The 14373-nt window shown below is 30.4% G+C and overlaps 1 protein-coding gene across 1 annotated transcript; it reads right to left on the bottom strand.

Annotated features, from left to right (window-relative positions):
* Positions 1-8333: 8333 nt before the first annotated feature.
* On the bottom strand, positions 8334-13330 carry LOC120069817 (uncharacterized). Its single transcript, XM_039021635.2, has 6 exons — positions 12909-13330; positions 12718-12757; positions 12035-12115; positions 9947-10142; positions 9168-9435; positions 8334-8722 (listed from the first exon to the last, which is right to left on the bottom strand). The coding sequence occupies exons 1-6, from the start codon at positions 12966-12968 to the stop codon at positions 8516-8518; spliced, it is 852 nt and encodes a 283-aa protein (XP_038877563.1). The 5' UTR covers positions 12969-13330; the 3' UTR covers positions 8334-8515.
* Positions 13331-14373: the final 1043 nt, after the last annotated feature.

Below are 14373 nucleotides of genomic sequence, written 5' to 3'. Positions count from 1 at the left end.
ACATAAGAATAATTGTTTTCAACTTCTTTATATGCAGTGTCCCTGCCAATTAGATTCTGTAGGATGCAGGTACTATGTGCAAAAGTATATAAACGAAATAGTGCATAATCCTACTACTCCTATTATTAGTCTCGTACATAAATTATTTATTTTTTATATACTAGCTTTAATTTAATAAATGGATGTAAACTTATGTTGAATTTATATTTTTTTTCCTCTTTGTAGTTCAATACAAAAAATGCATATACCCAATGAGAGATTGACGTAATTCGAACCCAATAGGCAAGTTTTGTTGGCCGATTTGTGTAAGAATGTAATTCTTATTTTTTGTCTCAATAAAATGTAAATGCTAGCTTAGAATGAATGCAAATTTATCTAACCATGATCTGTTTATTGGAAGATTTATGTATAATATTTTTGTGTTTATGGGGTATTTGGTGTTAAGTATTCATGGAATTAGTACTAATGATATTTGTGAATGAGAGAAATGATGATTTGGTGTAAGTATTCTATGAAAGTCTGTTATTGTTATACAAATGTTGGTGATTAGTGTGTTTATTTCATATTTGATAAGTATATGTAATGGATTGGAAATATTAATTCTTGTTTGTGGATAAATTCATAGGTGGAGGACAAATATTGATGGCTTGCCATGCAAATTTTTTTATACTTTTTAATAAAAAAAATAATGACAGACATTTCTTGACCCAACACGAGATATATAATGTCGTTTTTAACTTTTTGATCGAAAAAATGGATTCAACAACGGAATTTTAAAAAAAAAGGACAATAATTGATAAAACGGACAGATTCTGGATTTCAATGTCGGTTTAAAGGGCTTCAATTGATTCTTGGGCTTCAGTTGCAACTAACATTAAAGGACTTTAATGTCGGTTGCAAATTTCATTAAAGAGCTTTAATGTCGGTTGTCAACTGACATAAATCGATATTAAAGCTTGAAATTCTTGTAGTGAAGCCACAAAGCTAGGCTGCAAAAATAGTTGTCCCCAAGTAACTAGCAGCTAATTGTTACTCTTTTCTTATATATATATTCATTTCTTTAAGTTTCCACACAATACACATGGAGAAAAGAGTCTCATTTATTTATAAATACATGAAATGAGAGAGGATCCTCAATCCAATTCAATCCCAATAATTAGCATTAATTTAGCAGCACGAACACTCTTCTTATCATATAAAAAATCTGTCTCCAATATCAACTAATAATAAACACAATTATATTCTAATAAGCTTTAATGGAACAAGCAAATCAACCCAAGATAAACAAGAAAACAATGAGAAATTTATAACTAAAGTTTTGTTTCTAATCATTTAGATCACATTTAGTAATCATTTGATTTATATTTTTGAAAATTAAGTCGGTATACAATACTTCCACTCCAAATTTATTCCTTTGTTATCTATTTATTACTAATTGTTTAAAAAACCAAGCCAAATTTTGAAAACTAAAAAAAAAAATGTAACTTTTAATAACATGTTTTTGTTATTGAAATTTGGTTAAGAATTCAACCATTGTACTTAATAAATATGAAAATCATTATAAGAAATGTGGAGAAAATAGGTTTAATTTTCAAAAATAAAAAACAAAAGACGAAATGGTTATTAAATAAGGCCTTAGTTTTCCACTTTTAGTTTTTAAAAATTAAGCTTATAAATAACCTTTTCCACCTCTAAATTTCTTACTTTGCTATATATTTTTTTATCCATGTTACTAAAAATCAAGTCAAATTTTAAAAATTAAAAAATTAATTTTTAAAAACTTGTTTCATTTTTTAAATTTGGTTAAGAATTCAATTCTTTTACTTAAAGAATATGCAAAATATTTATTAAAAAAAAAAAAGAAAAAAAATAGACTTAATTTTTAAAAATAAAAAATAAAATGATTAGCAAAAAGACCTAAATAATGAATAGATAGGAGAAGATTCTTTAAAAAATAAATGCACAAATTACTTTCTATAAACCTGCAGAAAAGAAAAAGGTTACAAAACTACTATAAACTTCCATTCAATATCTCATACAAATTCATCATTACCAAATATAGAATATAAATGTATTATATAATATAGTTTTAAAAGGAAAAAAAAAAAAAGAAAAAGAGATTATTGGGATTTATCCCTCTACCTGTTGTGAAGAGGGTCTGGACAAGAAGGAACAACTCTATTTGAAGTGGCAAAGAAGGCATCATTATTATTGTTGAATTTTGAGCTTCTTTCAATGAAATCAAACTTCTTATGATCTTCCACTTTCTCCTTCAACTTTCTTATTCCAAAACTCTCATACTCTAAAATTGAAACACTTAATAAGAAGATTATTAAAAACAAACTCACTTGCTTCTTTGACATAATTATCATCCTCCCTTCAATTTTGATTCTGTTTTTGAGACATAGAAGGGGGATTTTAAGAAGTTGAGAAGAAGATGAGAGAGAGATCTTAATTTACAATAAAATATTAAAGTTTTTGTTCATTGGCTAAGCTTTTGAAGCATTTGAACAGTTTTAAATATGGAAAAAATGGTGCAAATGAGAGGAAGAGAGAATTAATATTTATTATTATAATGGGGTTTGTTGTTATATTGTTGTTTTCTTGTCAACTATTGCATTTGAATTATACATATGGTAAAATAGAATAACATAAATAGCTATTGTTTCAATGTGTAATATGTGATAACAAAAGTAGAATAATATTCTAATGTATTACTGCATATTTTCAACATGCAGAGTATTTTATATGGAGGCAACCATTATTAAAAAAAATAATAAAATGTCACTATCTATCTGTTTCGGATAGATTTGTAGTACAGTCTATCATTCATGGATAGTGACATTTTACTATTTGTAAATAATTGTATACATTGATATCAATATTGTTAAAATAGAAAATAATTCATCTGAGCTATATCATTTAACGTTTGGAAGTTCACAAGTTCGAGTTCTTATTTCTACCCATATTGAAAATTCAAATTCTCAATCCCAAAAATATCCAAAATCATACTTTTTTTTTTTTTTTCCTTAAGTTAAAAGAAATATTAGATTGAGTTGTGTTTGGTATATTAGAGTCTGATAAACAACTCATTCACCTTTTGTGCATTGTTTTCTTCAAGTCTTCATTTAAAAAAATGGAAGTCTAAAAGTTATGAAATTATTAAATCCAATAATACAGGAAACAAGTTGGTATTAAAAATAATAATAATAATAATCCAGCCTAAGAATAGTACAAGGATTTGTCTCCATTTATGAGGCCTCAAATTCAAGATCTTAGTTTTGATGATTTTCATATACTGACTTTTGCTTAATAGTTCCAAATCTCCAAGTCAATTGCCTACAACTCTCTACAACTCTTTTTTTTTTTTTAGTTAAACTAGCATTTTGGCCCATATGTATGTAATTTAAAACTGGTTCAGTTTTAGTCCATATACTTTGAAAAACACTTAAAAATTTGAGTTCAAAGTACATGATATTTGATTTAGAGTTGTTTTTACTTAATATTATAATCTTTGATATTGTTTACTAGTGATTTTCCAGAGTTGAGCAAACGAATGAGCGAAGATGGTCTATTTTTGCAATAGGCTAATTCTACAAAGTAGGTGAGAAAAGAGGGCTAAAGGAGATGAAAAAAGAGGTACCACAATGCTGTACGGCGCTATGTGCAATGCCCAACCCCGAGAGTGAAATATTGGGCAGCACTGCCATTGAAGAGAATTGGACGAGTACAACAACGCTATAAAGAAATGTCATGGTACCGCAACATGTTTAGAAAGTTTTTGTTATTTATCCTAAGATTTTCGGTCATTATTAATTCCCATCAAATTTTGGAGACTTAGTGATACGCACAAGCGCACATGTCAAGTAATAATATAGTAAAATGGTCAAGAGACCGAGTATCGCCCTCTAGAAAATTGGTTTGATTCTTCTAGCTATTCAAAGATTCTTCTAATTTTTTTAGGGGACCCAACTGTGATAAATACTTAACTAACCTAATCCTAAAAAGCAACTAAAAATACACCGGGGTGAGAACAAGCATAAACACACCCTAGGGTTATAGTCTCATTGATGGATTATAACTAGATTGATTATTTATACCTTAAATTGATTTTGTGCCAATTATAGACTTAAAAGTTTTTAATCGAGGTTTCCTCTTTTGAGTTCTACCCTATCTAACACCTAATTATCAACTAACTTTCATGTAATTGATTAATTAAGTGCGACAATAAGATTCTCTATTTTTTTATCTTTATTAATCTCCTATCACTTTCGTGCATATTCGATCAATAATTTAACATGTTAGAACTAACCCAATGTCCTCTTTCTCAAACAAAACACCAAGTAATTATCATCCAAATAGTTGCCAATTGTTTGAAGCAATGAACATAAACATGCTAAAATAAACTATGTAATCAACCAATTCTAAGAAACAACCAACATAGTTTAAAATAATCCAACAACAAAAACCATAAACCCTAGAAGAATCCAACTTGGTAAGATATTTGAAGAATCCATAGCTTCCGCAACATCTATTGTCTTTACCAACAATCATAATTCTTAAGTTAGAAAACTATAACCTACTCTACCATAGAAAGTAAATCATTTGGAATGCCACCTCCCATGATTTTCCCTTTTCGTCATATGTCGATTAACCTTGTTGATATTTATGGTGCAACTTCCACCTACTTGGCTCACCTGGAAGTCCTTCAGCCACTGACATTAACTTCCACCACATACCTTGCATAACTGCCAAGTCAATGCCTATGTGCAAACTTGTAGACCTACTAACATCACATCCTCGATCATGGTAAAGCGAGTATACCACGAGGATGATTTCCATCTTCTTCAGAGGAAGTCACCATCTTCTCTGACGAGAAAGACAACATTAGCATCCGGTCAAGAACCATTTGATGAATCTGCTCTGTTTTTCATGTGCTCAAACTATCCGCATTGTCAGTAGTCTATCTTTTGCTCAAAGACTCTTCTTTTAAACCTCTACTGGAATCACTTCAGAATTGCACTAGAATACCATCACCACTTAACTTGCAGGTTGTGTAATCTATATTGTATCAACACATCCTTGACCTGCACTTGCCACAAGTCGAAGTTGACCATTCCATCAAATTTCTCCACACCAAACTTTATTGAACTCATAAATTTTGACAAACATCTGCTTCACTTAAGTATCGAAGGTTCTGTGGTAGGCACCACACTAGTGTTTTCGTCTTTTTGTCTTGTTGGTCGTCTTCTTCCTCAGAACTATAAATTCACTATTGAAGGCACATGAAGGTCATATGAGTCTTCCTGTCCAAATTTTGTTATCAACAATAATAATAAACTAGATTTTGCCCTTTTTCTGCTTTTCTTTTCTTTTTGAACTAGAGTTTCATTACAACAAGTGAAACAAGATAGAGATAGATGAGTTATATGTATGTATGTGTATATATATATTTATTCGATAAAGATATTAAAATATTATATGTTGTATGTTGTATGATCACGATCATATGCACAACTCAATTGCTTAAGATGCTACATCTTTTTATAAAATCTCTACTACACATTTAATTATCTGTTAAATCACCGACCCAAAAGCTAAAGGAAAATTTAATTATATATCACTAACACTCTCTCACTTTAGGCTTGAAATGTGGAGAAGACCTAATAAGTAAAAATCAATATTAAATGGGGATGAAATAACATTTCAGTGACTTGAACATAAGACCTCTCTAGATTACCTATTCTATTATCCTCTTAAATTACCGAAGTTTTTGGATCAATTGGTGATTTGAAACTATCTTGTAAAATTAGTCATTCTTATGGAAAAAATAATACTCCTTTAAATTAATATGGAGAAAAAAATAAAACAAACTATTTTTACAAACAATTTTAAAATTAAACTAATCAAACAATTACTTAGAAAATTGTTTTAAAATTACACCAAACACGTCCCACGTTTCCATGAGAGTAAGATATTGCACACCATCTTTGTTGGGGTTTAGGTTTTATAGAAAACATATTTTATTCTGAATTTTTTGTTTCTTCCTTTGTATTTAATTATAACTATGACTACCTTTTTGCAATTGCTTCATCTTTTCATCTTTTTGTCTTTTTATTTATTTTTAGTTCTCATTATTAATATACTATTTATATGTGAGGTACCTGACATGATTTTTTTTAATGATGTATATGATCTCTTCTCTCTCCCAATGCTTCATCTTTTACCTTTCTTTGGAAGATTAAAGAGATGTTTGGTTTAATTTTGAAAATAAGTTATACTAAAAGAAATTGGAGTATTTAGAAACCAATCAAAATAGCTTTTGAAATACGTTTGAATTGTATTTTAAATAATTTTTAGCAAAAGAGTTTTAAACTTTTTTAAAAAATATTTTTTCTCTAATCAATCCAAACAAATCCTAAGATTACCAAAAAGTCAAATTCTTTTGAGTGATAGGTTTTTCCTTTAAAGTCAATTGGGTTCAAAATAAAGGCAGATGTTCTATGATTGAACACACTTGGTTGAATCGGAAAATTTGTACAGATGACCCCTAGTTAGGGGCTCACTCAAAATTTGGCCTCGCTCTTATAAACAAATAAAATTTGGACTTTTGTTGATGTCACCACGCTTGAATTTACCACTGCAACCCTTCTTTCTTCTTCCTCCTTCCTCTTTCCTCCTTCCTCCTCTCTTATGCATCACTTTTTCTTTTTCTTTTTTTCCTACTTTCTTCTTCTTCTTTTTCATTTTTTCGTTTTCGGTGATTTCTTTCGTAACACCACCCTCTGGGCAATTTTCCTTTTTTCTTCTCTGGCGATTTCTGTTTATGTCGCCCTTTTCGTTTTTCTCTCTTTATTCTTCGTTCTGTGTTTGATGAAGAACAAGACGAAGGAGAGAGGAGCAGGCGGGAGCGATAAAATGAGAGGAAGAATATGAACAAATGAAAAGAAAAATTGAAGAAAAATTATAGTTGTGTCTTATGAGGATCAAGAAGAAGGAGCGAGAAGCGAGAGCGAGGAGCGGGAGCGAGGAGAATGGGGAGCTAGAAGCAAGCCCTCGCGCATGTTTTGAAGTCAAATAGGTACTTTCACATGTGGATGACGCAACAAAATGCCAAATTTCAAGCGTTTTTAAAGTGATGCCAAATTTTAAGTCAGTCCCTAAATAGAAGTCATCTGTACTAACTGATACATGTGATATACCTGACATGATTTTTCAATGACGTATATGATCTCTTCTCCCTCTCCCAGTGCTTCCTCTTTTACCTCTCTTTGGAAGATTAAAGGGATGTTTGGTTTAACTTTTAAAAGTTTAAAATTTGAAAATAAGTCATATTAAAAAAATGAGTATTTAACCACTCAAAATAGCTTTTGATGCACTTTTGAAGTATATTTTAAACAATTTTTATTAAAAAAATTTAAATAAAAATGACTTTTCTAAAAAAAACTTTTTTTTTTGTTTAGTTAATCCAAACAAGCCCTAAGATTACTGAAAGTCAAATTCTTTTGAGTGATAGATTCTACATGGAAAAGTTAAACATACCTCCCTTTAAAGTCAGTTGGGTTCGAAATAAAGGCAAATGTTCTATGATTGAGTTGATTATTGAATCCTCCTGTTCGAGATAAAGGCAAAGACTTGTCACGGACCTACGTATCTTTGATTGTCTTTGGGGTATGTATTTACAGAATAATAGTAAGATTATTCGGAGCGTCAAGAGATATGCATGTGAAGGTTTGAATATTATTCATATTGTAATTATTAATTTAGTAAATATCAATTTATATTCATAAACTTTATCAATTAAAATCTTAAATTAATAATTATATCTACTTTTGAAGTGTATCAATTTACACCGTCTTCGAAAATTTCATACAACTAATATCATGTAAAACTTGGAATTTGAAGCAATTAAACTACTAAATTATCACAAGTCAATCAATTTAACCTTTCATTACGATTATATTTGAATATCATACATGTATTCATTCTCAAACACGTGTAGATTTCTTCAAATGTGGGTCTTACAAAAAGAACGATTAGAATAAATGCATAGATAATTTTCAAAGGAAATTTTGTCTAACAATCTAAATTGATTCATTTATGAAATTTGAGGGTTTAATTGATACAACAATAAATCACAAAGCTTTTCCAAACAGAATATCATGGAGGATATAAATGGATACACTTGCAAAAATTCAGAGTTTAAAAGTATTTTCTCCCAACCCCTTGAAAAATAGGAGATATGCTATATGTCTAGACCTTCTCAACCATGAAGAGGCCAACCAATTGAAACGGAAAAATGCAAGAGAATAGAGATGGATGAATCCCAAATGTTCTTGTAATAATAAGGCTAGTAAAATCTATTGACCTTATATTATAACATATAAGATGTTTTTCAATTAACGAATGATATGGTTTTGCTAAACAAGCCAAGTATTAGAGACCAATGGCCCCAAAAGAAGTTATTGTTTTGTAATCTACAATCTGTTTAACAAAGGGATGGAGAAGTTTAGTTTCATACAGTAACAGTGAAGAGATATAGTTTGAGAATAACAGCCAGAGCTAACTGCAGCAAGAAGATACTGGCCACAATCAAAAACCATCTCTCACCAGCTGACTTTATGTGAGCTCGGAGATTGAGTGCCACAAATGTTGCTGACATGAATCCGGCCACGCCCGCGATAACCCATCTGAATATTTCCAAAGGGACAACAGAGAGACACTGCAAATACAAATGTAACACACATTTCAGCATCCAATAAGTCGAGAATCGTATATTGAGTTAAACATTTGTGTACCAATCAACTAGTTGATATCTTTCATGGTATCATGGAAATTAACACGAAAGGTCAAAGGGCAACGTCAAAAGATCATGTAAACTCACCATTGATTGTTTTAATGTTACTATTATTTTGGATAGGGAATAGATTTTATAAGAATGACATAAAAAATATATATATATAATGAAATGAGCTATATACACACTAACTAGGAGTAGCACCTAAAAGGCATGAACACAGAAACAAGACACAGATGTAATACAATAGGTTAAGTTACAAATTTAGTCCCTATAATTTTAAAAGTTATAATTTAGTTCCTATGGTTTAACAAAATCTCATAAATAGTCCCTATGGTTTGATCATGGACTGATTAGAGTTTAGACATACCAGTGCTGGGATGAATACAAATAAAGAGTAGCCATAGAGACAAAAGAGCTGAACGAGGCCAGACGGCACCGAGAAGTACTTGAGGATTACATATAGTCCAACAGGAACAATGGTGACATAGCCATAGAACAAACCAGCGGACCAGGTTACCAAATTTATGTCGTAGTTCCAATCTTTATTTTGTAACTTGTGTGCCAAGTATGTCACAAACGTTCCGATAGAAGCAGCCACAAATATCAAGGTAGTACATATCCAAAATGGTCCGTATCTGGGAACAAAATGAAATTACAATCATAGAGCCTTCAGCATAAAATAATTGATCCTCACTACCACTATGAGCAAATTCATCAAGTCAAACAATCGTCATTTAATAAGCCTATTTTTTGGCTAACAACCTTCAGACATATATTTTAACCACAATTCTAGAAAGCATTACAGTAAGAGAAAAATGGGAAGCAGAAAATTGGAGAGATTATTGGAATGTTTTTATCTTTTGCCAAATTATTGACAGAACATTTGTGAATTTGTCATCTAGAGTAAAATTCCTCATGGAAGTTGGAACCTTAAGCCGCCATTTATAGTTGCACTAGAAAATCTAACGCCTGAATTCACTTTGGTCTAATTTTCTTCAAAGTAAATTGTCTCCAGAAAATTCAAACCCTTATCCAAAGAAATTTCCATTTTAGTGGTAAAATTTCGATATCATTCTTCCATAACAAGCAACAATCAATGCTTGGTGAGATGACATGCATTTGTATAGTTACAGAAAAAGAGCTTACAAATCTGGAGTGTCGGCTGTTCTTTCATTAAAAGTTCCTCTAAATGGATAAAGAGAATCTTTGATCCTCTCTAGAACATCTGATGTATCAACATCAAAATATTGTTTGTAGGAAGAAATTGAGAAGGTCCGAAACCAACCACCACCACCCTGCTGGGGGGATTCATCAGAACCAGAGATAGGTTTTGAAAATGTATCTGCATCAGATAAATTTACCTATTAGCTCAAACTTAAAGCTTTATTACAATATATTGTAAAAGACAAGATAAGACAATTGCTCTGTCGACTCTAGTAGAACATATTCTATGCTTCCACAGAAAGTCATGTATGTATATGGTTAATATGAGCGTCTATACATCTGAATGCCAGAAAGTAGAAATAAAAATTGAAATCGACATAGTTTCATGCTCTTTTCATTACACAAATATACCCATATCTTTCCCAGTGTAATGAAGTCCTATGACACTTTAATGAACTTAACAGCATAATTATCTATTGCTCACAAAATACAATTAATCCTCCTTGGAATATGTCAAACGGAGGATAACATTGGTCCATTGTGGTGATATTGCTCAAAATATCAAAGAGGAAAAAAACTTCTTAATGGAAGAAACACCCATTACAAATAAGAAAACAATATTCTAGCAAACATAATACAACAGATTAGTACAAAACTACTAACCAACATAGAAGGAAATACCCAACACAACACTCATGAAGATAGTTTGAAAACATCTTTCTTTGCCACTTTGTCGATCTCTAAATTATTATTTGAAACCTTAGCAATAGATCGCTTTCTGAAATTAATACATAAATACATACATATATACATAAATATATACATACATAAATACATATATACATCAATACATACATACATACATATATATAATATCAAAGCTAACGGAGCTGACGGAGTTACTAATTTTTCTTTTCTTTGTTGGGATAAGAAACAATTTCATTGATTGAATGAACTAAACAAAGGAGATTAAAGGAAAGCCATAAAGGGATTACAAATTGTCAGAGTTGCTAATTTGGAACAAATCTAGAACAATATACCCAAACGGACAAATGAAATTGAATAGTGAAAAATAGACAAACATGAAAAATCCAAAGAAATGGTAGCCAACATGCAGAACAAAACCACCAAACAACAGAGTAGACAACATCAAAGATGGGTAGTGAAGCTGGCAGTCAATCCGACAACACATACAAATGCGATAGATATGAATGCTCAAGGTTGTGAACAGAGTGAGTGATCGCAATTCAAACGTCGAGGGGTGGCAAACTCATCTGAAAGTGGCGAGACGCAAACAAACAATGGTGGTGGCAGCTAGAGTCAAGGTTAACTTTAGGGTTTCTAAAAAATTAGGATATTTAGCTATAATACCATGCTCAAAATATCAGGAGGAAATTATAATTTTTGTCTTATTTTCTATGAGAATTGAGAGGAATAAGAGTTTTTAAATAGAAAAAATGCCTGTTGCGAATAAGAAAATAATATTCCAGAAAATATAATACCATAAATATAAAATTACTGATTAACAAAAGAAGAAATAACCAACAGATAAGATCATATCATAAACTTCTGGACTAGAAAGTAACCACCATGCTAAATGAAACATAAACTAGCAAAGTATACCGTTGTGCAAAAGTCAACGGTTGAAGGAGTCCCAAAAGATGAAACCAATAATATAGAGGGAAATTCATTATCTAAAATTACTTTTGATACAAGGATGGAAAGTTCATCTGCAGGTAAAAAGGAACGATATTAATGATGTAGATGTAGGTAACCAAATTTTGAGTGGTCAGACCACCAAGGACCCTACTAACTAATTTGTACATCCATCCATTCATCTGTTCTATCATCCAATTGGGCAAGTGATAAAGATTTTAGTGCCTCTCAATCTAAAGTCTACCTTAAGAAGATAACATCTAATTTTCTCTAGATCAGCAAAACACCAAAGAGATTCAATAGTACAATTACCTTCTCGTATCTAAGTAGAATAATTTTTTATTTTTATTTTTATTTTTTGGAAAAGGATACTAAGTAGAATAAGTTCAAAACAACATTGAGCTAAAATAATACCATCAGCATCTCGAGGAGGCTGGGAACCACCAGAGATCTTTCCTTGAGTTCCAGAAGGAGGAAATGTTTGAAGATTTGAATCTACAATAACAAATCAATCAGTTATCATCTTGAAACAAATAAGAAAATAAGGAAAATAAATAAGTAAACAAATAAACAATACAGAGTCAAGTGGATCAAAATGGAACTCCAAAACTTGATCTCAATCCTCATAATTTGTGATTAACCTAAAATTTCAGTCCAATATTTATATCTATGTCATTCCTGCAATACAATATCTTAGTTAAAATTTCATTCAACAGTGTTTCTAGCTCAGCAAAAATTAATGTTGTATCCCTTTCCATTTTCCATACTAAATTTGCAACTTATAGTTATTTAGATCAGGTCAGTGTGTCATGCTTAACTTCAACTAATTGGTCTTCAAATGTCAGTCCAATTATACGTCAATTTTGGATCCTAAAGAGCATAAACCTCCAATAACAAGCCTAGATTCTTTTTCCTATCTACATTTCTCCGGTAAGCCAAGGAACCGCAAAAAGTTCAACACTTACAGATTTCATGTAGCTTATAATCCTAATCACTCGCGCACACAAAATTTAATATTCAATCTCATAACCTTTGCTCTTTTCGCACATACTTTCTCAGAATCCATAAAACAGTATCAGAAAAAGGAAATCGCTTACCAGTGAATTTAACGGTTATTTGTCCCTGATCTGGAACGGCCTGAAAAATCAAAGAACACAGAAAACGGAGAAATCAAGCAAACTGGATCAGATTTGACTACCGCAGAATGTCATGTGAAAAAAAAGTGCTGCAGATTCGAAAGCTTCAACAAAAAAAAAAAAAGGAAAGGCTAAAGGGGCGAGAAGCTTACAGGCACAGATCCTGAAACATTTTGGTTATCTATAGTCGTATAGTTACCACCGGACATCATCTTCTTCGTCTTCTTTGTTCTTCTCCTTCTTCTTCTTCTTCTTCTTCTTCCTCCTTATCGGTCTTCTCAGAGATCTATCTCCATGTTTCAGACTGAATCGAGCTTTCTTTTTTTTATTTGTTTGTTAGTTTTCCTTCGTATTTTTTTTTTCATCCTCTATGTTCCATTATTTACATTTTGACCCAACCTTACTACAGAAACAATACTTTTTTGAACAATGTCACTGTTTTTCTTTTCCACTAAATGATATTGACATGTACTTCCTTTGTAAAGATCGGAGTTTTAGTTTCTCATTCGCATAGTTTTCGTACTCAAATTATAATCATTTTGGAGTAAAATATCATTGTTAGTTAGTTGAGTCGCTTGCAAACCTAGGAAGTACACTCGTTTCTGTTTTCTTTTCCTTTTTCTATTTTTTTTTTCTTGTTTCATATTTTTTGTTTTCTACTTTTTAAAAATATGTCTAATAATTATTTTTTAAAAAAATTAAAACTGGTTTGATAACTATCACGGTTTCTCATTTTTTTATCTTTTTTTTTCAAGCTTACTTTTCTGCTTATTTTAAAGTTTAAATGTAATTTAGTCATATAGTGTAATATATATATAATAATTATTAAAAGTTTAAGGATTGTTTTCCGATAAAGAAAATGTCATTATCTATCGCAACCTATTGCCAACTGATAAGCATCTGTCTAATAGTTAAATTTGATATCTCTGATAACAGTGACATTTTTCTATACTTGAAAAATATTCAGCAGTTTAATTATTTAAAAAAATTGCCTAAAGTTTAAATTATCTAACACAAATTAGTCCCACTATAAAATTAAGAACAATAGTGCATTTCTTTCTATCATTCAAATCATCAAATGTTATCCAAATTTGATATGTAATGTTATTTTCACTCGAGTCACTTGTGTTAAATGATATCGACTCAAATTCAACTCAATTTTATTGCTTTTGTGAATGTCATGATTGTATAATATTAAAGTAATGATAAATGCATGCCTAATGGACAAAATTTATATATTACAAAATTTTAACTTGCTATAAATATACTAAAAATTAGAATGCAAAATTTAAAATTAAAATACTGTATAAATATGCCTATTGCAAAATTTAAAATTAAAATTTGATAACTTTCCAAATTTAAATTTTAAAATTCAAATAATATATAAACGGCCATATTAAAAAAAATTAATTCAAAATCCTTTCATCTCATACCTTTTCCCATTATTTTCATAGTTTTTGGCCTATTTTATCACAATATTTGTTCCATGTTACTCTGGAAATAATAAAAGAAATGTTTCGTTGGCTTTACATTATACAAAATTGACGGAAGAATAACAAGTGTCAATTAATACCCTCATTTAAACTTAGTTTAAAAAATATCATGTGTAAAATATAA

Source organism: Benincasa hispida, chromosome 2, assembly GCF_027475165.1.
Source record: "Benincasa hispida cultivar pf3 chromosome 2, pf3_genome.v1.1, whole genome shotgun sequence".
Taxonomy (NCBI): domain Eukaryota; kingdom Viridiplantae; phylum Streptophyta; class Magnoliopsida; order Cucurbitales; family Cucurbitaceae; genus Benincasa; species Benincasa hispida.
Note: the sequence above shows the minus strand (reverse complement) of the source record. Positions and strands in the feature narration are given on the sequence as shown.

Excerpts from the sequence above, each read along its gene's own strand:
- LOC120069817 (XM_039021635.2), bottom strand. The coding sequence starts at position 12,968 with ATGATGTCCGGTGGTAACTATACGACTATAGATAACCAAAATGTTTCA. Across the intron at positions 12,758-12,908 it reads ATGTTTCAGGATCTGTGCCT|GCCGTTCCAGATCAGGGACA; the intron begins GTAAGCTTCTCG and ends TTGATTTTTCAG. Across the intron at positions 10,143-12,034 it reads GCCTCCTCGAGATGCTGATG|ATACATTTTCAAAACCTATC; the intron begins GTATTATTTTAG and ends TATCTGATGCAG.